The 22013-nt window shown below is 43.0% G+C and overlaps 1 protein-coding gene across 4 annotated transcripts in view; it reads left to right on the top strand.

Annotated features, from left to right (window-relative positions):
* LOC110494325 (zinc finger protein 385A) overlaps positions 1-22013 on the top strand; it is a 77218-nt gene that overhangs the window by 18182 nt on the left and 37023 nt on the right. For all 4 annotated transcript variants that reach the window (XM_021569285.3, XM_021569286.3, XM_036950410.2 and 1 more), the window contains exon 2: positions 20128-20291. In XM_021569285.3, coding sequence (XP_021424960.3) covers positions 20128-20291 — 164 coding nt within the window. The remainder of the gene's footprint in view (positions 1-20127; positions 20292-22013) is intronic.

Genomic DNA, 22013 nt, shown 5'->3' with positions numbered 1-22013 from the left:
CGTGTGTGTGTGTGTGGTTGTGTGTGTGTTTGATTGCATGTCCATACAATTGCATATTTGCGAGCTGGCCTGTCCATCTGTGTACATGTCATGATCAGGTTTCCATAGGTCATTAAAGTCTTATGTTGTCTGATGGTTCCCAGGCAGGTGTGGGTCTTCAGTAAAAGATGGACAAATAAAACAGACCAACAGTCTGTGGTATTGTCAGGCTGGGCATTGTACAGCCCTTTATATTCCACACCACTCTCCTTCTATGAGCGGTTTCATATTGTGTTCTCTGCCTGGGTCTGTATGTCCGATGTAAACAGAACGTAATATTAGACTAAGCTAGCCGCTCCATTCACTCTGTACAGTCTCTTCCCCTGAGGAACTGAGGCTTGAGACACAGAGGCACAGTAAAGCCAGCAGCACTTCAATAAGACACTCTATGAAAATAACCCAACAGGGTGTATGTATGCTGCTAATGTTACCGATGTACCACATAAGAGAAGCAGCTTGTGACATGTAAGACTTCACACACACAAGCACACAAGCACACACACACACACAAGCACACACACACACACACACACACACACACACACACACACACACACACACACACACACACACACACACACACACACACACACACACACACACACACACACACACTAAACTGACGGCTGGTTTTGGGTTGTTCTACTCCTTTCCTCTGTAACGCATGACTCGTGTTCCTGTCACCTCAACTCAGTAGCTGTGACCTGGGCTAAGCCCAATCTGGAGTAGAGCACTACACTCTGACAACACAACACTGTGTAGTCACTGCTGGACTGGTCAACACTGACACTGACCCATGATGACACAATGAGAGAATGTTGGACATACACAGGGAACACCACATTTACCCAAGGACTGATACACACAAAACAAACAGAATTTCCGTTTTGACTCGATGTTGAAATATAGCACATTTTTACTGTACTGTATGTAACTGGACAATTAAGAAGGACCACGCCGTTGGCAACATCTCAAACATGTATTTAGCCTTGGATCTGACTATAGTATTAGTGCAATGACACGACTGACTACACAGTACATGTGAGGTGCAGTGGTTGACAGCATTCTCTCTCTCTCTCTTTAGCTGTCTGTGAGCTCAGCTGCATGGCTACCAGTGGAGGCTGCTGAGGGGAGGACGGCTTATAATAATGGCTGGAATGGAGTCAGTGGAATAGTATCAACCACATGGAAACCACGTGTTTGATGTGGTTGATACCATTCCATTGATTCCATTCCAGCCATTATTATGAGTCGTCCTCCCCTCAGCAGCCTCCACTGATGGCTATAGCTACCAGCAGATGGTAAATCGTCTGTCCATTAACCAACAGGTTAACATGCGGCTGTGCCTCCCGTGGTCACCTTGGGCTGACCTCAAAATACGCAGTCTGCCCCCGTCCCCCACCAACACAGATCCCTCTCATTCCATTTCTCCTCCCCCCCACCCTCTCCTCCCCTTTCTGTCCTCCCCCCATTCTACTCCCTCTGTCCCAATGCTATTATCCTCTCTCTTTCTATTTCGCTTCATCGCTTATTGCCTTACTCCCCCAATCTGTGAGTTGACCATCTCCTCCTCCCCATCCCACACTATCCCATCCCTAACTCTCAATCTTATTCAGGTGTGATTGTCTGCTTGGCCTGTGAATAGTGAAGGGCAGTACACATGTTTTCAGACTTTTAAACATTTTATTCATTTTTCTGAGACTCTGCCACCTCTATGGGGATGGAGAGTAGGCAACAGAGAGGGAGTGACAGAGAAAATGAAATGCCAAAGAAGGATGATTTAAGGAAGAGGGTAACCCAATCCACATAGTGCCCTGTCTAAACAGCCCCGTCTGTAACCTTGCATCTCTCTGCTTATCAAACACATGCAGTGGGGCAAAAAAGTATTTAATCAGCCATCAATTGTGCAAATTCTCCCACTTAAAAAGATGAGAGAGGCCTGTAATTTTCATCATAGGTACACTTCAACTATGACAGACAAAATGAAAAAAAAAATCCAGAAAATCACATTGTAGGATTTTTTATTAATTTATTTGCAAATGATGGTGGAAAATAAGTATTCGGTCACCTGCAAACAAGCAAGATTTCTGGCTCTCACAGACCTGTAACTTCTTCTTTAAGAGGCTCCTCTGTCCTCCACTCGTTACCTGTATTAATGGCACCTGTTTGAACTTGTTATCAGTATAAAAGACACCTGTCCACAACCTCAAACAGTCACACTCCAAACTCCACTATGGCCAAGACCAGAGCTGTCAAAGGACACCAGAAACAAAATTGTAGACCTGCACCAGGCTGGGAAGACTGAATCTGCAATAGGTAAGCAGCTTGGTTTGAAGAAATCTACTGTGGGAGCAATTATTAGGAAATGGAAGACAAACAAGACCACTGATAATCTGCCTCGATCTGGGGCTCCACGCAAGATCTCCCCCCGTGGGGTCAAAATGATCACAAGAACGCTGAGCAAAAATCCCAGAACCACACGGGGGGACCTAGTGAATGACCTGCAGAGAGCTGGGACCAAAGTAACAAAGCCTACCATCAGTAACACACTACGCCACCAGGGACTCAAATCCTGCAGTGCCAGACGTGTCCCCTGCTTAAGCCAGTACATGTCCAGGCCCGTCTGAAGTTTGCTAGAGAGCATTTGGATGATCCAGAAGAAGGTTGGGAGAATGTCATATGGTCAGATGAAACCAAAATATAACTTTTTGGTAAAAACTCAACTCGTCGTGTTTAGAGGACAAAGAATGCTGAGTTGCATCCAAAGAACACCATACCTACTGTGAAGCATGGGGGTGGAAACATCATGCTTTGAGGCTGTTTTTCTGCAAAGGGACCAGGACGACTGATCCATGTAAAGGAAAGAATGAATGGGGCCATGTATCGTGAGACTTTGAGTGAAAACATCCTTCCATCAGCAAGGGCATTGAAGATGAAACGTGGCTGGGTCTTTCAGCATGACAATGATCCCAAACACACCGTCCGGGCAACGAAGGAGTGGCTTCGTAAGAAGCATTTCAAGGTCCTGGAGTGGCCTAGCCAGTCTCCAGATCTCAACCCCATAGAAAATCTTTGGAGGGAGTTGAAAGTCTGTGTTGCCCAGCAACAGCCCAAAACATTGCTGCTCTAGAGGAGCTCTGCATGGAGGAATTGGACAAAATACCAGCAACAGTGTGTGAAAACCTTGTGAAGACTTACAGAAAACGTTTGACCTCTGTCATTGCCAACAAAGGGTATATAACAAAGTATTGAGATAAACTTTTGTTATTGACCAAATACTTATTTTCCACCATAATTTGCAAATAAATTCATAAAAAATCCTACAATGTGATTATCTGGATTTTTTTTCTCATTTTGTCTGTCATAGTTGGAAGTGTACCTATGATGAAAATGACAGGCCTCTCTCATCTTTTTAAGTGGGAGAACTTGCACAATTGGTGGCTGACTAAATACTTTTTTGCCCCACTGTACCTCCTGATTCGCTGTCATAAGCATGCTGCTGTCTTTTGGTGGCAGGTCGTTCAATGTTATGCCACCAGGACTGCGGAAGTCTCTACCACAAGATATTAGGACTATAGAAACAACCTATTTTAAATAATGATAAATAAAAAAAACGCTTTTTTGTTTCTCTTTGTTCAACTCTGACTTATCTTTCTTTGCCTCTTAATCAGTTCTGGTGTGTTGTGGTTTTATCTTTTATTATTATTATTATTATTATTATTATTCAGTGTTTATTTGACCTCTGCTAATGTTTCACTCTTAGCTATTTTATTGAGGAAAAATGTTTTTACTATGACTGTGATATGTGGTTGTCGGTTAAATGACTAAATATGCTTGTCCTGCTACTACCTAAATCAACACATTTCACAAAACCTATCCCACTCACGTTCTAACCTTAGTTCCTTTATTAATTCTATGTGTTAGTTTGGTCAGGGCATGAGTTGGGGTGGGTAGTCTATGTTCTTTTTTCTATGTTGTATTTCTGTGTTTGGCCTGGTATGGTTCTCAATCAGAGGCAGCTGTCGATCGTTGTCTCTGATTGAGAATCATACTTAGGTAGCCTGTTTCCCCCATGTTGGTTGTGGGTGATTAATTTCCCTGTCTGTGTTTGGCCTGGTATGGTTCTCAATCAGAGGCAGCTGTCGATCGTTGTCTCTGATTGAGAATCATACTTAGGTAGCCTGCTTTCCCCATGTTGGCTGTGGGTGATTATTTTCCGTGTCTGTGTTTGCTTCATACGGGACTGTGTCGGTTTCCATTCATTCTCTTATTCTTTTGTTTTCTGTGTTCAGTGATATTTCATTAAAATTGTATTATGGACACTTACCACGCTGCTCATTGGTCCGATCCTTCCTACTCCTCCTCAGAAGAGGAGGACGAAAACCGTCACAATCCCATGTATGTGACAATAAAACCTATATTTTCTTTTAACCTTTTGTAATATTTGTTCTTTAAACTTTTTTGGGGATATTGTGTGTTGTGTTTACATTGTTCATTCTATTGTGACAGGTGTCCTTGGGTTTGGTTAAGGTGCTCCGTAAATAAGACTGACAGTCAGTCATCATTATTATCATTGTCTGTCTCAGCTGGGTCAATTAAAGGTGGTCACTCACTGAAACACCATTCTGCACCATCATCATCATCATCACAATGCCCTCTGTAGCCTAACATCACATCTCAGCAGCCAATTTGTCACTGTGTGTGTACGTGTGTCTGGGTGTGTGTGCGTGCATGAGTGATTGAGTGTGCACGTGAGTGCATATGCATGTGGGAGACAGAAAGAGACAGGTTAGATGTATTTATACGAGTACTTTGCACATGTGTAGTGTACTGTACTGTATGTATGCATGTATGTATGTAAGTATGTCTAAAAAGCATTTGCAATTTCTGTAGAAGTAGGATGTTGTGTGGGAGAATATCAACGTTTAATTCATTAACCCTTTGACACGTACGAGCACGTGTGTGTGATCGTTCTACAGTGGTCCCTGCAGCGGAGGCTTAAACCTGTGTGATTAGAACACTCCTGTGGGATTAGCACACTCCTGTGGGATTAGAACACTTCTGTGTGATTAGCACACTCCTGTGGGATTAGAACACTCCTGTGTGATTAGCACACTCCTGTGGGATTAGAACACTCCTGTGTGATAGAACACTCCTGTGTGATTAGAACACTCCTGTGTGATTAGCACACTCCTGTGTGATTAGAACACTCCTGTGTGATTAGCACACTCCTGTGGGATTAGAACACTCCTGTGGGATTAGAACACTCCTGTGGGATTAGAACACTCCTGTGTGATTAGCACACTCCTGTGGGATTAGAACACTCCTGTGGGATTAGAACACTCCTGTGGGATTAGAACACTCCTGTGTGATTAACACACTCCTGTGTGATTAGAACACTCCTGTGTGATTAGAACACTCCTGTGTGATTAGAACACTCCTGTGTGATTAGAACAGTCAGCGTTTTTGAGCTGGCTACACTGTTTTGTCACAGAAACATTTTGCACAAACACAGTCTTTACAACTATATGTCCTGAATGTGAGCAGTTCATGTTTGGATGCAGATGTTCAGACATTCACAGAAGTAGCAACCGCATAAAACAATTCTCATCCAAATCTAAAAATGTAGACTACATTAGTCCTAGCACTACCTGAGGAAAGAGTGAGCTAATACAAGCAGTCATATTTAGTTAACTCTCGGCTGACAGAAACCATAATATGAATTAGCTAATAGCAATTACTATTTACAATTTATCACATGAGGGGTGAGCTCACCAGTGAACTAAATTATTTAGTAAATCTCTTTCTAAATGTCAAAAGTAATCCGACAGTGGGTAGAGTTTGTGCCGCCGCCATGTTTGTCCGCGTCAACCAAAGACGAGGTGACAAGATGAGTTGGGTCTGTTGAATTCAAAGGGGGTGTGTCGTCTACCATCATTTACTCTCCATCATTCACTTCCGTTAGTTTACTCGAAGATGAGTGAACCGTCCCTTCACCTCGTTTGCTATAACATCTATAACATTGTTGACAACTGTAGCATTGTAGCTAAGCCTACCCTTTTCTTAACCTTAAATTTATTCTCTTAACCTCCTATGTTAATTAGCCTAACCTGCTGTGTTAGTTCTCCTAACCTACCACATTAATTCACCTAACCTGCCATGTTAATTGTTCTAACCTGCTATGTAAACAAACCATCTGTGGGGACAAATCATCAGTATCACCACACTGGCACCCAATCACATCCATCTGATACTCACTTTGAGCCATTCAGTGTTGTTGTTTATATATGTAGCTAGTGGCCTAAGCTGAAGCATTAGCAATGTCTTTCAAAAGACAACTCACAAATGTGGAATTTTTAGGAAATTGAGTGTGAAAGTGAGGAATCAGAGGCTGACAGTGACAGTGATGAGATGCTCTCCAGCCTTGTAGACATTGAGAACCCTGAAAGTGAGAACCCCTTGCCAACCGACAAAGTCCCAGGTCCCTCTGAAGATGCAGGTGGTGATGGAGGCAGACCAACAGTGGGTGAAGTACGGAGGGTCTGAGGTAGCTGGAAAGCAAAGCAGCCGTTTCACCCCTCCTGGCCTTGCTGTTGGTTTTGATGAGTCCCAGTCTGGAGTGCAAAGCCCCTTGCCATTTCCATCTGAGGCAGAGTGCTTCAAGTGGTTTCTGACAGAGGAGCTGGTGGGAGACATAATGGAAGAGACCAATCATTATGCCTTGGAGCTACAGGAGAAATGAAAGCCACAGGGAAGGTGGTTCACCTGACGGGAGAGAGAAAGATCAAACCAGACCGTGTGCTTGACTATATTCGCAAAATGGGGGCAGTGGATAAGGCGGACATGATTAACAGCTTTGTGGAATGCACTCAGAAAAGCACCAAGTGGTATAAGAATATATTTTTCCATCTGATCAACACTGCTGTCCTCAATGGCCACATTGTTCACCGCCAGCTAACAAGTGAAATCATTACTGAACAAGTTTTTTTTTAAATTGAACATACAGTTCACATACAAATCAAATACAGTTCCATTATGCAATTATGTTGACATTATCTCACTCACCTCCCCACTACCTCATCATCCTCTCCACTCCCTTATCCGCCCCACTCCCTCTTCCAACAGTATGTAGCTAGCATACAACAGCTGTCTTCAATCTTCAGCAAGGAAGATGTCCAATTCCAGTTATGATTTTAAATTAATTTTCAATTCTCTTTGTGTTTGGTTTCTGAAAGTACAAAATAAAGAGGAATTATTAGCAATTATAATACAAGATCAGGATAAAGTAATGAAACAATACTACAATGAAGTGACATAACTACACTGCTATAAAAATAACACGTCTCATTGACAACATGACATATTATGAATGATATAAGAAACAGTAACTGAAGGGCTCCACAAGGGCTCCACAAGGAGGCAGGGCAGAGCTATGCTAAACAGGCCAAATGAATACACAGGCCAATGCAATGGTCATGCTAAGGCCAGGGCAACGTCAAAGCATACAACACAAGCCAATAGTTCTCTGACACCATTAGCATTGCTTTACAGAACTTATAGAAGAATATAGCTATGTAAGCACAATTGAGTTTAACACCATAAAAGTTATGCAATTAGTACCTTGCGTGTCCGCGGTTATAAAGGAATACACACAGAACGCATTATGCTCCATACATTTAATTGTCACATGCCCCGAATACAACAGGTGTCGGCCTTACAGTGAAATGCTTACTTACAAGCCCTTAACTAACAATGCAGTTTTGAGAAGAAATAAGTGTTAAGAAAGTATTATCAAAATAAACTGAAGTAAACAATAAATAAATACAAATAAAAATGAAAAAAATAAGAAAATAGAAAAAACAAATATTTAAAGAGCAACAATAAAATAACACAATGTACATATGGTGTGGTACAGCAGAAATTACATCCCACAATATACAGAAACAGCATTATGATAAGGTAATAAGGCAATTCTTTTGATAGGAATGCACACCTGTACAATGTAATTATTAGTAAGGAAAACAACAATGAAGGCAAAGTGGGACCCAGAAGGAAAATGTGCCAGGGGGAAAGTTTGGAAAGGTTCTGTTCTGACTGAAGATGTGCAAATGTCTGCATACTTGACCTGGGGAAACACTGGGGGAGTGCTTGGGCTCTCATTGAAAAGAGAAGTTTGTCCGGCTCATGTAGCTAATCCTCACCTTACAATAGCATAGCATGCCTCAAACGTAAATTGTCTGCCACTGTGAAATGTGCTACTTCTATGTGAATTAATGAGGAAGCAGAACGCATCTCATTTCAGACTGCTGTTTGAAAATGAAACTGTTATTTGAGAAAGTTTAAACATAGATAAATAGATAAATAGTGGGCAGCGTGCCTTGGTTTGAGGGAAGCACGGGTTAACTGCACTTTTGCTTAACAATCACTTTTTTTTTTTTTACCTTTATTTTACCAGGTAGGCCTGTTGAGAACAAGCTCTCATTTACAACTGCGACCTGGCCAACTGTGACACAAACACAACACACACAACACATGGAATAAACAAACGTACAGTCAATAACACAATATAAGTCTAAATACTGCACTGTGTGTGCAAATGCAGTAAGATTATGGAGGTAAGGCAATAAATAGGCCATAGTGGCGAAATAATTTCATTTTAGCAATTAAACACTGGAGTGATAGATGTGCAGAAGATGAATGTGCAAGTAGAGATACTGGGGTGCAAAGGAGCAAAAAAAAATAACAATATGGGGATGAGGTAGTTTGGTGGGCTATTTGCAGATGGGCTATGTACAGGTGCAATGATCTGTAAGCTGCTCTGACAGCTGATGCTTAAAGTTAGTGAGGGAGATATGAGTCTCCAGCTTCAGTGATTTTTGCAGTTCATTCCAGTCATTGGCATCAGAGAACTGGAAGGAAAGGCAGCCAAAGTAGGAATTGGCTTTGGGGGTGACCAGTGAAATATACCTGCTGGAGAGCATTCTACGGGTGGGTGCTGCTATGGTGACCAGTGAGCTGAGATAAGGCGGGGCTTTACCTAGCAAGGACTTATAGATGACCTGGAGCCAGTGGGTTTGGCGATGAATATGAAGCGATGAAGCAACATCCGATTTGCTGAGTAGAGTGTTGGAGGCTATTTTGTAAATTACATCGCCGAAGTCAAGGATCGGTAGGATAGTCAGTTTCACGAGGGTGTGTTTGGCAGCATGAGTGAAGGATGCTTTTTTGCAAAATAGGAAGCCGATTCTAGATTTAATATTGGATTGGAGATGCTTAATGTGAGTCTAGAATGAGAGTTTACAGTCTAACCAGACACCTAGGTATTTGAGGTTGTCCACAAATTCTAGGTCAGAACCGTCCAGAGAGGTGATGCTAGACAGGCGTGCAGGTGCTGGCAGCGATCGGTTGAAGCATGCATTTAGTTTTACTTGCATTTAAGAGCAGTTGGAGGCCACGGAAGGAGTGTTGTATGGCATTGAAGCTCATCTGGAGGTTAGTTAACACAGTGTCCAAAGAAGGGCCAGAAGTATACAGAATGGTGTCGTCTGCGTAGAGGTGGATCAGAGAATCACCAGCAGCAAGAGCGACATCATTGATGTATACAGAGAAGAGAGTCGGCCCGAGAATTGAGCCCTGTGGCACCCCCATAGAGGCTGCCAGAGGTCCGGACAACAGGCCCCCCGATTTGACACACTGAACTCTGTCGTTGAAGTAGTTGGTGAACCCGGCGAGGCAGTCATTTGAGTCATTTTGGAACAGTAGCCATGTTTTCATCCAACCTTTTTATGCAACTAAAGTACATGTCGGATAAAACATGTCACGAAACCACACATTTGTCAGGAAACTTTCTAAATATCTCCAAAACAAAATAGGCTAGACAAGGTGGGATCTTTTTGTGTTTGTAAAATCAGTCATATGAGAAATGGCTGTGGAAAATGTTTATGCTAAAATATTGATATAACAACCATCATATCGAAGCAAACTTGGAGTCAAGCGATGACATGTTGTGTGGTCCTCCCACTACGACTCGGGAAACCTTGCAGTTTTTTAGGCTACAGATAAAATAAGTTCCGATGAACTTCACAGCGTGGTGAAAGTGTAAGACGATTCTGGTGACATAATAATCGATACTTGGCTGCCGTTTGACAAAAAAAAAAAATCTCATGTAGGCTATACTTGCACTGTATCTGTGAGCTGTTGGCTAGAGCGCACGTGCCAATACCAAAGTGTGCACATTCGCTATATGGGGACAAAACCATCAGTAGAGATGAGAATGCGATGGAAACCCGTTTAAGTAGTATTTTTTTATGCAGTACATGGGAATTTATCAGCAACAAGTCAATTTGATGGATACATATCTCTGGTGGGAAAATGTGCATATTGTTTTTATGCAGATTTTAGAATCTTCCCATGAAAATCTTTCACCAATTAGACTGAAACCTAGCTAGTAAGTGTATTCTGACATCACATGTGTAAAACAAGGTTAAACAGTGTCTTGTAAATAACTACAGAGGAGTCTGATGGGGCAGAGCATAGTTGTGTTCACCACTGGAGACATAATGGCTGCCACCATCACTGGACACACACACACAGTCACACGCACAAGTACTGTGAAAAAATATATATTGAGAATCATTCAAAATTACTTTTATATATCTTAGTCAACTAAATTAGTCAACTCACTCAAATTGTCTTAACCTAGGAAATCAAAATGAATCAGCTAAAGACTACGTGTTTACTCAACTTAGAAATTCACAACCATGAAGTGAAATCTACTGAAGCAACATAACAGTTGTGCTGAATAAAAAAAATGTTTTTTTGGGGGGGCAGCGCTCATTAGAAATATACCCAGCATTCTTTCCAACCGTACATTTTTTACATTTACATTTTAGTCATTTAGCAGACTCTTTAATCCAGAGTGACGGATTACCAGGACATGTGCTCTGGGCATGTAAAGACCAACTGGCAGGTGTCTTCACTGACATTTTCAACATGTCCCCGATTAAGTCCGTAATACCAACATGTTTCAAGCAGACCACCATAGTCCCTGTGCCTAAGAACACAAAGGCAACCTGCCTAAATGATTTCAGACCCGTAGCAGACACTCACGTCTGTAGCCATGAAGTGCTTTGAAAGGCTGGTAATGGTTCACATAAACACCATCATCCCAGAAACCCTAGACCCACTCCAATTTGCATACCGCCCAAACAGATCCACAGATGATGCAATCTCTATTGCACTCCACACTGCCCTTTCCCACCTGGACAAAAGGAACACTTATGTGAGAATGCTATTCATTGACTACAGCTCAGCGTTCAACATCATAGTACCCTCAAAGCTCATCACTTAGCTAAGGATCCTGGGACAAACACCTACCTCTGCAACTTGATCGTGGACTTCCTGACGGGGCGCCCCCAGGTGATGAGGGTAGGTAGCAACACATCTGCCACGCTGATCCTCAATGCTGGAGCCCACCAGGGGTGCGTGCTCAGTCCCGTCCTGTACTCCCTGTTCACCCACGACTGCATGGCCGGGCATGAGTCCAACACCATCATTAAGTTTGCAGACGAGACAACAGTGGTAGGCCTGATCACCGACAACGACGAGACAGCCTATAGGGAGGAGGTCCTCAATAGGTTCTACAGCTGCAACATCGAGAGCATGGTTGCATCACTGCCTGGTACGGCAATTGCTTGGCCTCTGACAGCAAGGCACTACAGAGGGTAGTGCGTACGGCCCAGTACATCACTGGGGCTAAGGCAGTGTCAGAGGAATGCATTAAAAATTGTCAAAGACACCAGCCACCCCAGTCATAGACTGTTCTCTCTACTACCTCATGGCAAGCGGTACCGGAGTACCAAGTCTCGGACAAAAAGGCTTCTCGACAGTTTTTTTCCCCCAAGCCATAAGACTCCTGAACATGTAATCAAATGGCTACCAGGACTATTTGCATTGTGTGCCCCTCCCAACCCCTCTTTTTATGCTGCTGCTACTCTCTGTTTATCATATGTGCATAGTCACTTAAACTATACATTCATGTACATACTACCTTAATTGGGCCGACCAACCAGCTCTCCCGCACATTGGCTAACCGGGCTATCTGCATTGTGTCCCTCCACCCCCCACCTGCCAACCCCTCTTTTATGCTACTGCTACTCTCTGTTCATCATATATGGATAGTCACTTTAATCATATCTACATGTACATACAACCTCAATCAGCCTGACTAACCAGTGTCTGTATGTAGCCTCGCTACTTTTATAGCCTCACTAGTGTATATAGCCTGTCTTTTTACTGTTGTTTTATTTCTTTACTTACCTACTGTTCACCTAATACCTTTTAGGCAATATTGGTTAGAGCCTGTAAGTAAGCATTTCACTGTTGTATTCAGTGCACGTGACAAATCAACTTTGATTTGATTTGATTTGACCTACGTCCGTGCCTTCAACAAAGGTAGATAAACAACCACGTGTATAATGTAACAAGTAAAACGTTTCAGTGAAATGAAAAAGACAATTATTAAAACTAAAATAATTGCATGAGCAAGAGACAGATGGGAGCATGATGTTCGCTACTGAAAGCTCTATTATATCATGGTTAGGGTTGTTTAGTCAATATATAGTCTACTTAACTGGACAGTTAGCTTCATTGAAAATAGGGAAGCTAGCTATCTCTGCTTAAACTTAAACTGATTCAACTATAAGCAGTAGGTTATGCTGACAAATGGTGCAGTTGCCTTACCCATCTTGTATTAGTCAAAGTAAATGTGGTGTAAGTTGGATAGCTTGAAAAAGCCCATGCAACTTTATGACTGGAAATAATATGTTGAAACAACAAACATGTTTTTACAGTGAGCACTCAAACGAACATTCAATGACATACCATATTTACATACACACACTCTCTGTAACACGCACACTGTCTGCAGACAGTGCAGAATTATATTTTTTGAAAGACTTCTCACTTATACATTTCGAAATCCCTGACAGTTTCCCCAAACTCTAGCTCTAACACACACATTCTTCCCTACACACACAGAGTGCACTTGTCAAAGTTCCCAGCAAACTCTGAGGCAGCGTTTAAACCTGGCCACTGAGGTGCAGAGCATCTATCATTAAAGCCAGATGAAGGCTGAAGTGAACAAAGTGTTCTCCCTTACCTCCTCTATGCCTCTCTCTCTCTGTGTGATGCTCACCTTCTGAGGAAGAAGTAATAGATCATTATGTGAATGAGTGTCAGGCCTGTGAGGTTATATGACAGGAACACATTGTGCCCTGGTAGTTATTGTGTCTATTAAGAATTAACTTCTGATGGCGCTGTAATTATCATTTGGGACTGGAAGAGAGATAACGAGAGAACATACTCGGCTCTGACTGAATAAATCTGCCTAATTTAGGCATGTACTTATTTCAAATGACAACTATTGCAATTCATAAGTGTGTGTGTGTATGTGTGCCCTGTGTGTGTGTGTGTGTGTATGTGTGCCCTGTGTGTGTGTGTGTATGTGTGCCCTGTGTGTGTGTGTGTATGTGTGCCCTGTGTGTGTGTGTGTGTAAGTGTGCCCTGTGTGTGTGTTCCTCTAATAAAGTTCCCATTTGCCCTCTGAAGAAGTCATTAAGAACAAATGTCTGTGACTTTAGCTAATTACACTCCCCATGGATTCTAAATCAATATTTTTATTATGTGTGTGTAGGATGCTTGTGTGTGTGTGTGTGTGTGTGTGTGTGTGTGTGTGTGTGTGTGTGTATGTGTGTGTGTGTGTGTGTGTGTGTGTGTGTGTGTGTGTGTGTGTGTGTGTGTGTGTGCTTGCACATGTTCTTGCAAGCTTGCATGTGTGTTGATATTTGTGTGTGTGCGTTTGCGTGCATGTGCGTGTGCATGGTTTTGTATATGCGTGTGTGTGTGTGTGTGTGTGTGTGTGTGTGTGTGTGTGTGTGTGTGTGTGTATGTGTGTGTGTGTGTGTGTGTGTGTGTGTGTGTGTGTGTGTGTGTGTGTGTGTGTGTGTGTGTGTGTGTGTGTGTGTGTGTGTGTGTGTGCATGCTTGTGTGTGTGTGCATGCATGTGTGTGTGTGCCCCCTGCGTAGGTCAAAATAGCTGCCTTTGGCTGGAGGGTAAGCTAAGCTGCAGTAAATACAATTTCATGCCCAGGTCAATCCTTCACAGTGGCAGAATGCGACACAGAGAGAGGAGCATCTTTCCCCTGCATAAAAACATTAGCACTGTGGTTCTGTGAATGACACGACATACAGTAGAGAACATTTACACAACATTTACACAACTGAACCTATAATGTATGATTATAAAATGAGAGTCTCAATATATGTGATGATGTGACAAGCTTTTGCGAAAAGAAGACTTTCCTGGGCAGCATTTTGGCTGCAGAGCAACAGAGGATTAAATAACAATCCATCTCTGTAACTGATGCGGTGTGCGATTGATTGCCCTGATAATAATTGTAATCATTTATCTCCCGAATTGCTGTCAGTGCAGAGTAAGTCACCTTGTCACCTCACAATGGCCAGAACAAATCCAGCAGATCCAGTGGATAAGGGATCTGCAGTTGGTCCAGAATTGTCTTATGCTACAGTTTCATCCCAGCCCTCCCCTCCTGGCTGCCTGCTCTCTGGCAGCAGTTAAACTGCCTTTTGTCAGGAGCTTCTGGTTAATCCAGTACAGTAGCTAGCTAGCTTGTCTTTCAGCCGGCTGTGCAACAGCAGCCCCATTGACATGCAGATGTGGCAGAGTGGCATCATGTGTTTAGCCTAATGTTAAACTAATCCACAGTGTGTCGGTGTGAGTGTGTGTGAAGCGTTGGCCTCAATGCAGTGGTTTTATATGGACCCTGCAGCGTTGCCTCTTATCAGGTTTTCATTGGGGGAGGTGGTGGCAAGATAACACATCAGTAGAAGCCCTGGTTCCCCTGAGCGGAGTGAGATCGAGACAGAGATAGAGACAGGCAGGGAATACTGAGAGGCTCCACTACATCACTGACTTTGACATTACCTCTGTGATCATTAAGTCTGAATTGGGTAAATGAATTGCCAATTTCAGCAGCCTTAGGCACAGCTGGGTATGTGCATGGGGGTGGGGGACTGGGTGGCGGTGTGTGTATGTGTGTGTGTGTGTGTGTGTGTGTGTGTGTGTGTGTGTGTGTGTGTGTGTGTGTGTGTGTGTGTGTGTGTGTGTGTGTGTGTGTGTGTGTGTGTGCGTCCGTATATCGGTGAGCCATGTTCTCTTGCTAGACTGTTGGGGGTGACTGGGAATTCATGAGGGCAGACATTGTGTCAAGGTCAAATCAATACATATACATTACCATTACCATAAGCAGTAATGCAGCAGTCCTATAATGATATATTTACTTGTATATAATTTCTATAGGTAAAAATGTTTCATATATATTTTATATACACTACCGTTCAAATGTTTGGGGTCACTTAGAAATGTCCTTGTTTTTGAAGGAAAAGCAATTTTTTTTGTCCATTAAAATAACATCAAATTGATCCGAAATACAGTGTAGACATTGATAATGTTGTAAATGACTATTGTAGCTGGAAATGGTTGATTTTTAATGGAATATCTACAAAGGAGTACAAAGGCCCATTATCAGCAACCATCACTCTTGTGTTCCAATGGCACTTTGTGTTAGCTAATCCAAGTTGATCATTTTAAAATGCTAATTGATCATTAGAAAACCCTTTCGCAATTATGCAATTATGAAAACTGTTGTTCTGATTAAAGAAGCTATAAAACTGACCTTTTTAGACTAGTTGAGTATCTGCAGCATCAGCATTTGTGGATTTGATTACAGGCTCAAAATGGCCAGAAACAAAGACCTTTCTTCTGAAACTCATCAGTCTATTCTTGTTCTGAGAAATTAAGGCTATTCCATGCGAGAAATTGCCAAGAAATTGAAGATCTCATACAATGCTGTGTACTACTCCCTTCACAGAACAGCGCAAACTGTCTCTAACCAGTTAGAGAAGAGGAGTGGGAGGCCCCGGTGCACAACTGAGCAAGAGGACAAGTACATCAGAGTGTTAAGTTTGAGAAACAGATGCCTCACAAGTCCTCAATTGGCAGCTTCATTAAATAGTACCCGCAAAACACCAGTCTCAACGTCAACAGTGAAATGGCGACTCCGGGATTCTGGCCTTCTAGGCAGAGTTGCAAAGAAAAAGCCATATCTCAGACTGGCCAATAAAAATTCAAAATGAAGATGGGCAAAATAACACAAACACAGAGGAACTCTGCCTAGAAGGCCAGCCTCCACAGTGGATATTAACATGATCATGTATTCACAGCTCAGCTGTTATTACAGACAAAGATTTGCTAAATTGTCAAATCACATTTCTTGTGTGACAGTACAACATTATCTCAAGGTTCACTGTCTTCATCAACTCATCAATTCATTATACCAGGATGATGTTTGTAGGGTAGGGAGAAAGTATTGGTGGAGGAAGAGGTAAAAATATCAATCCACATGTCAACCTACACACAGTCTTTCCCTCCGTCTCATAATCTCTCTCACTTCATCTAATTTCCTGCATCTCTCTCTCCCTCCATCTCTTTCTCTCTCCTTCTCTATCTCCATCTCTCTCTTTCCATCTCTTTCTCTCTCCTTCTCTATCTCCATGTCTCTCTCCTCCATCTCTCTCCTAACCCCTGTACAATCCAATAAGCTATTACGCTACCATTGATCTTCTCCTCAGCCAGACATTTGCATTTGGGGCAGAAAAGTGATAAGCAGAGGGGATAGGGGAGGACAGACAGAACAGGGCTGTCTTAAAGGAGAGAAGGAGAGAGAGATGGAGATTTGTAGAGTTTGGCAGGAGTTTAACACTTTAGCACCACTCTGACCGTGTCAGATCAATGCTGTCTCTCTCCTTTGTCACTGGAAAAGTGTGTGTGTGTGTGTGTGTGTGTGTGTGTGTGTGTTTGTGTGTGTGAGTGTGTTCACTGATCTGATGCCATTGTAAATCACTCAGTAAGACAGGATGGAAGGCTGTGCTGCTGTCCAGCCACTGTCTGCTTGGCTCAGACTGCATCTTTTCAGGTAGATGCAGGATATCATGCCCAGCAAATGATCACGTGTTAAATCAACACTGTCAGTGTTAAATTTAACACTGGGCCAGTGTCTATATGGGTCCACACTTTTGAGTGTTAAATGAACACTGTGTTTAGTGCTGACGTTGTTATACTTTATCAGTGTTAGGGAATTAACACGTTCATTGTTACGCAATAACATCTTATATTGTATTTCTAACCATTACACCAAGAGGTATCTCTTGACAAGGCCACTCAGTGTTGAGTTAAGGACAATACAACAATATTTACAAGTCTTTATTGCCACATGCTCTCATGTAAGCATTTACAAAGACTTCAGAATTGGAAGCCGACATGCTCAAATTGTAATTAACATAACCATAGACCCCTTAAACTGGTACATCACTTCCAGTCACAGGTGGCCAAAAATAAATATTTGAACGCCACGCACCCACTAACGAATCAAATATAATTTCCCAGTGTGCGTTGCCTTTTCGAGTGATTTGCAGTTACCACCCATGACTGTATTTGTTATTGACAGAGACATGGTTGTTGAATTCGTTTCAGTCCTGTGGACTTCACCAAGTGAGTTCTTACTGTAGGTGAATGTTATTATTAAAATTAAACTGTTTATGACAATACTTTACATACAGTATATCATAAGGCCTTACTTTGACAGCCAAGTTTTACCCTAACCCAGTGGTGTTAGGAACCTCCTGGTTTACAGGCCACATCAGGCCTGCAAGTCACATTATACTGGCTTACAAAGTGATGTGTAATTCCTATTAGAATCCAACCAGAGTTAGGACATCCAAAAATTGGAATTTTTATTCACCCGCAACCTGCATTCACAATTACTCTCAGGGTTTGGAGACTGCCTAAACCATTAAAAAAATCAACACTAGTTAACACTGGCCAAATTGCTGTTTATGTCTACATGTCTATGTGTTCTTGCACTAGTACTGTATGGGTGTAATATGTTTTTATGTGTGTGTAGTGTGTAATTTGTTACATGTATATGTAATGAGCCTGTTGAGTAAATGTATGTCCATGATATGGTAGCACATGGTTTGACCTATAGATATTAATACCATGTAACCTGAAATGATGGTTTGCCAATGCACACTGAGGCAGAACAGTACAGAAGCACGAGAAGTGAAATAGTGAGTTGAGATAAGAGAAGCGAAACAGAGGGTTCTAGTATCATTGAGTCATTTCATCCACTTCTTTGATTATGTAATTAATCCCTACACCGCATCATCATCTCCTTCAGTCCTCTTTTCTCTCATTCTCCCACTTCCCTCTGTGAGAATGGTGGTGTTTATGGTAGGTGTGTAGTTACAGATGGTTCTGAAACAAGTCAGAGGTAGTAACAGACAATTCTTGACTGCGGTCAGTTTAGGAGAGGTGATGACGACCATCATGTGAGCTGCCGACCCCCCCCATCCTTCTCTCTCTCCCCCCCTTTCCATCATATTTTCTATTTCTTACTTTTCCAGGAGATCTGTCTCTCTCTGTTTCCCTCCCTCACTACAGAGACTTGGAGGCATGTCAGGACCAGCAGCCACACAGACCGGTTGCAGCTGAGCTTAAGCTGTGACAGCCTTTTAGCTTCTGGGGAGAGAGAGAGAGAGAGAGAGAGAGAGAGAGAGAGAGAGAGAGAGAGAGAGAGAGAGAGAGAGAGAAAAAGAGAGAGAGAGGGGGGGAGAGAGAGGGGGAGAGAGAGAGAGAGGGAGAGAGAGAGAGAGAGAGCGCTAGAGAAACTCTAATACTGACGGCTCATTGAAGATCCTCTTCAAGTCTCTCCTATTCAAAAGATCTTCCTCTCTCACAACTAAAATAGCTCCTGCTCACAGCGTTTCGGATTTGTAACCAGTTTTCCAAATGTAGCAAATTTTTAGTAGCTACAGTCACAAAAGGCAACAATGAAAGATGATCCTAAAAAAACTAAACAAATTCTGATTGTACACTAAAAAGAGGGATAATGGTGGAGAGGAGGAGAGGAGGAGAGGAATGAAGAGGGAGGGAGGGAGGGAGGGAGGGAGGGAGGGAGGGAGGGAGGGAGGGAATAGGAATGCCAGCAGGAGAGTCATGGAGTAAGGGAGGGTAGAGGGTTACAGAGCACAGAGGCAGAAAAAAGAGAGTTTGAAATGGGGAGAGGAAGCGGTGCACACAGCGAGGGAGGGAGGGAGAGAGAGAGAGAGAGTGAGAGAGGAATACAGGGAGCTAGGTTGATATCTGCAGCGCTCCAGCTGTGAGCTTAGCCTCCCCCGTCACAGTAGACTCAAGTGCAAGCTTTCACCACTGCTTAACCGCCAGAGAGAACGCAGGGGGAGGGAGGGATGGAGAGAGAGAAGGTTTGAGGGAGAGAGAGCACAGGAGAAGAGAAGGGGAGAGGAAAGGGATGATGCAGAGTGGATGTCTGTGTTTATTCTGTCTCTCAAAGGAGCTGGGCTCAGAGGGAATGGCTGATTAGAGGAGAGGTGGATGTCAAGTGTAGAGCTAGTCTTTACCCCCCCATCTCTCTCTCTCTCTTTCTTTCTCATTCTCCCTCTTTCACTCTCAATCTAGTCTCTGAGATACTGTTAGTTAGTGATTGAGGAGAGGGGGGATTGAGCAGAGTACTGAGTGAGTCCTTCTATAGGTGTCTGTCTTTGTGTGTGTGTGTGTGTGTGTGTGTGTGCGTGTCTGTGTCTGTGTGTGTCTGTGTCTGTGTCTGTGTGTGTCTGTGTGTGTGTGTGTGTGTGTGTGTGTGTGTGTGTGTGTGTGTGTGTGTGTGTGTGTGTGTGTGTGTGTGTGTGTGTGCGTGCGTGTGTGTGTGTGTGTGTGTGTGTGTGTGTGTGTGTGTGTGTGTGTGTGTGTGTGCCTTTTACACTACAGATTGTCACCCCAGTACCACACTGCTGAACATTTATGGACATCACTTTGTCTCGTGAAGTGAAGGAGTACATTCTGTTACATTGACAAACAGTAGAAAAATACCACTGACTGTTTAGATATATTCTGAATAAACCATCTCTCTCCCTCTGTCTGTCTCTCTCCAGGCAGCATGAACCGTCCGGGGGCGGTCCCTGCCTTCCTCAGGACCCCCACTGTGATCCCGCCCCCGCTGGACATGAAGCAGTACCTGCAGTTCCCCATGGACACAGCTCTACCACAACACAGCATGGGCCTGTTCCACAACTTCAACACCAACAGTTACTCAACAGTGAGTAAACGGACTCCACACACACCTGCAGGCACGCACCACACACGCAGGCACACACACACACACACACACACACACACACACACACACACACACACACACACACACACACACACACACACACACACACACACACACCTCATACTAACACATCATAGACACAGACTAACACAGCATACACACACATGTAGACTCCCCATCCCCCTCTTTTACAACTTCAGCACTGTGGTTGAGTGGACAACAGCAGGCAGGCACACATACACAGGGTCACCTCTCCACTTGGCCGGGTTCCCAAGAGCATGCAAATAAAGCATACACAATGAGTTTCCCCCCTGACTGTATATTCAGAGGTCATACACTCTGTTTTAGCGGGGGAAATATAGCCTACTGTTTACTGTAAAAACACATCTATACACTGTCCGTGTGTGTTGCCAACTTCATATTCTGCCTTATGCAGTACATTGTGAATAGTCAATGCTATCTATCTAATGGAGTGGCACTGACTAGTCAGACCAAGGGGAAGATTTCACACATCAACCCTAATGTCTCAACACATCAAACAGATTAGCATTCCACAGAACATCCAGCTGCATGGTTGTTTCAATGTGTGTGTTTCCATTGAAAAGCATATACACAAAAACAGTCATATTCAAAACAACATGGTCATGTTCACAACAACACAGGACAGAATGCAGCAGAGAGATATGGTAAATGACTAGCCTATAACTTGAAATATACCACTAGTGCAGTCTTAATGCAGGCTGTCTGACAGAATGTTATGGTGCAGTCTTGTACCTGTAGCACTCTGTCTGACAGACTATTAATCGTAATTGGCTTTGGTTTCACATAATATTCCTGGATAGAGGACAGTGGGATGAATGTGCCTGTCATTTAGAGGTGTCTTCTCATGAATGAAGACAGGGGATGTATTCTAATGAAGTGGTGTGGTTTTATAGGATGACCCTCAATAATCAGCAGACAAGTGATTACAACTCCCTGTGGCAGCATGAGGCTCTGAATATACACAAAATGCCCAGGCAAGCGTTTTACTGCAATACAATAAGTTATGGCTAATCAATTTTATAAGTGGCACTGCCAGTGTTCTACATAGTCAGCGTTTTTAGACAAGGCCCCATTCAGTTCATTTCCAGATTGGGTTTCAAGTGAAGGTCAGCGACAAACAGTTGTGCACACGCACGCGTGAGAACGGCACACACACAGATGGGCACACACACACACTTTCACGCACAGACACATACACATGCAGCAGACCCTCCCATAAACTAGGTTTCCATCCAATCATTTTATGCGCGTAAAGTTCGTCCGATAAAAATGTAATGGAAACAGCAAATTTGTCAGTAACCTTCCAAATGCCGACAAAACCAAATACGCGAGACAAGGTGGGATCTTTTTGTGTCTGTAAAATTAATTACGCCAGAAATGGCAGTGGAAACGCTATTATGTCCAAATGTTGATATAATAACCATCATATGGAAGTAAAGTTGGAGTCAAGCGATGACATGTTGTGTGGTCCCTCCCACTACGATTCGGGAAGGAACTTCACAGGCTGGTGAAAGTGCAAGGTGATGAGCTCGATGCTCCTTTCCAATAAAAATCAAGGGTCTTATTGTTCTGTTGACATGATGATTACTTGGTGTTACCGTAGATTGTAAACTCTCATGTTCAAAACATAGAAGGTGGGTTTCACCAACATGGTTTAAA

Source organism: Oncorhynchus mykiss, chromosome 17 (assembly GCF_057628025.1).
Source record: "Oncorhynchus mykiss isolate SJ-2025 chromosome 17, ASM5762802v1, whole genome shotgun sequence".
Classification (NCBI taxonomy): domain Eukaryota; kingdom Metazoa; phylum Chordata; class Actinopteri; order Salmoniformes; family Salmonidae; genus Oncorhynchus; species Oncorhynchus mykiss.
Note: the sequence above shows the minus strand (reverse complement) of the source record. Positions and strands in the feature narration are given on the sequence as shown.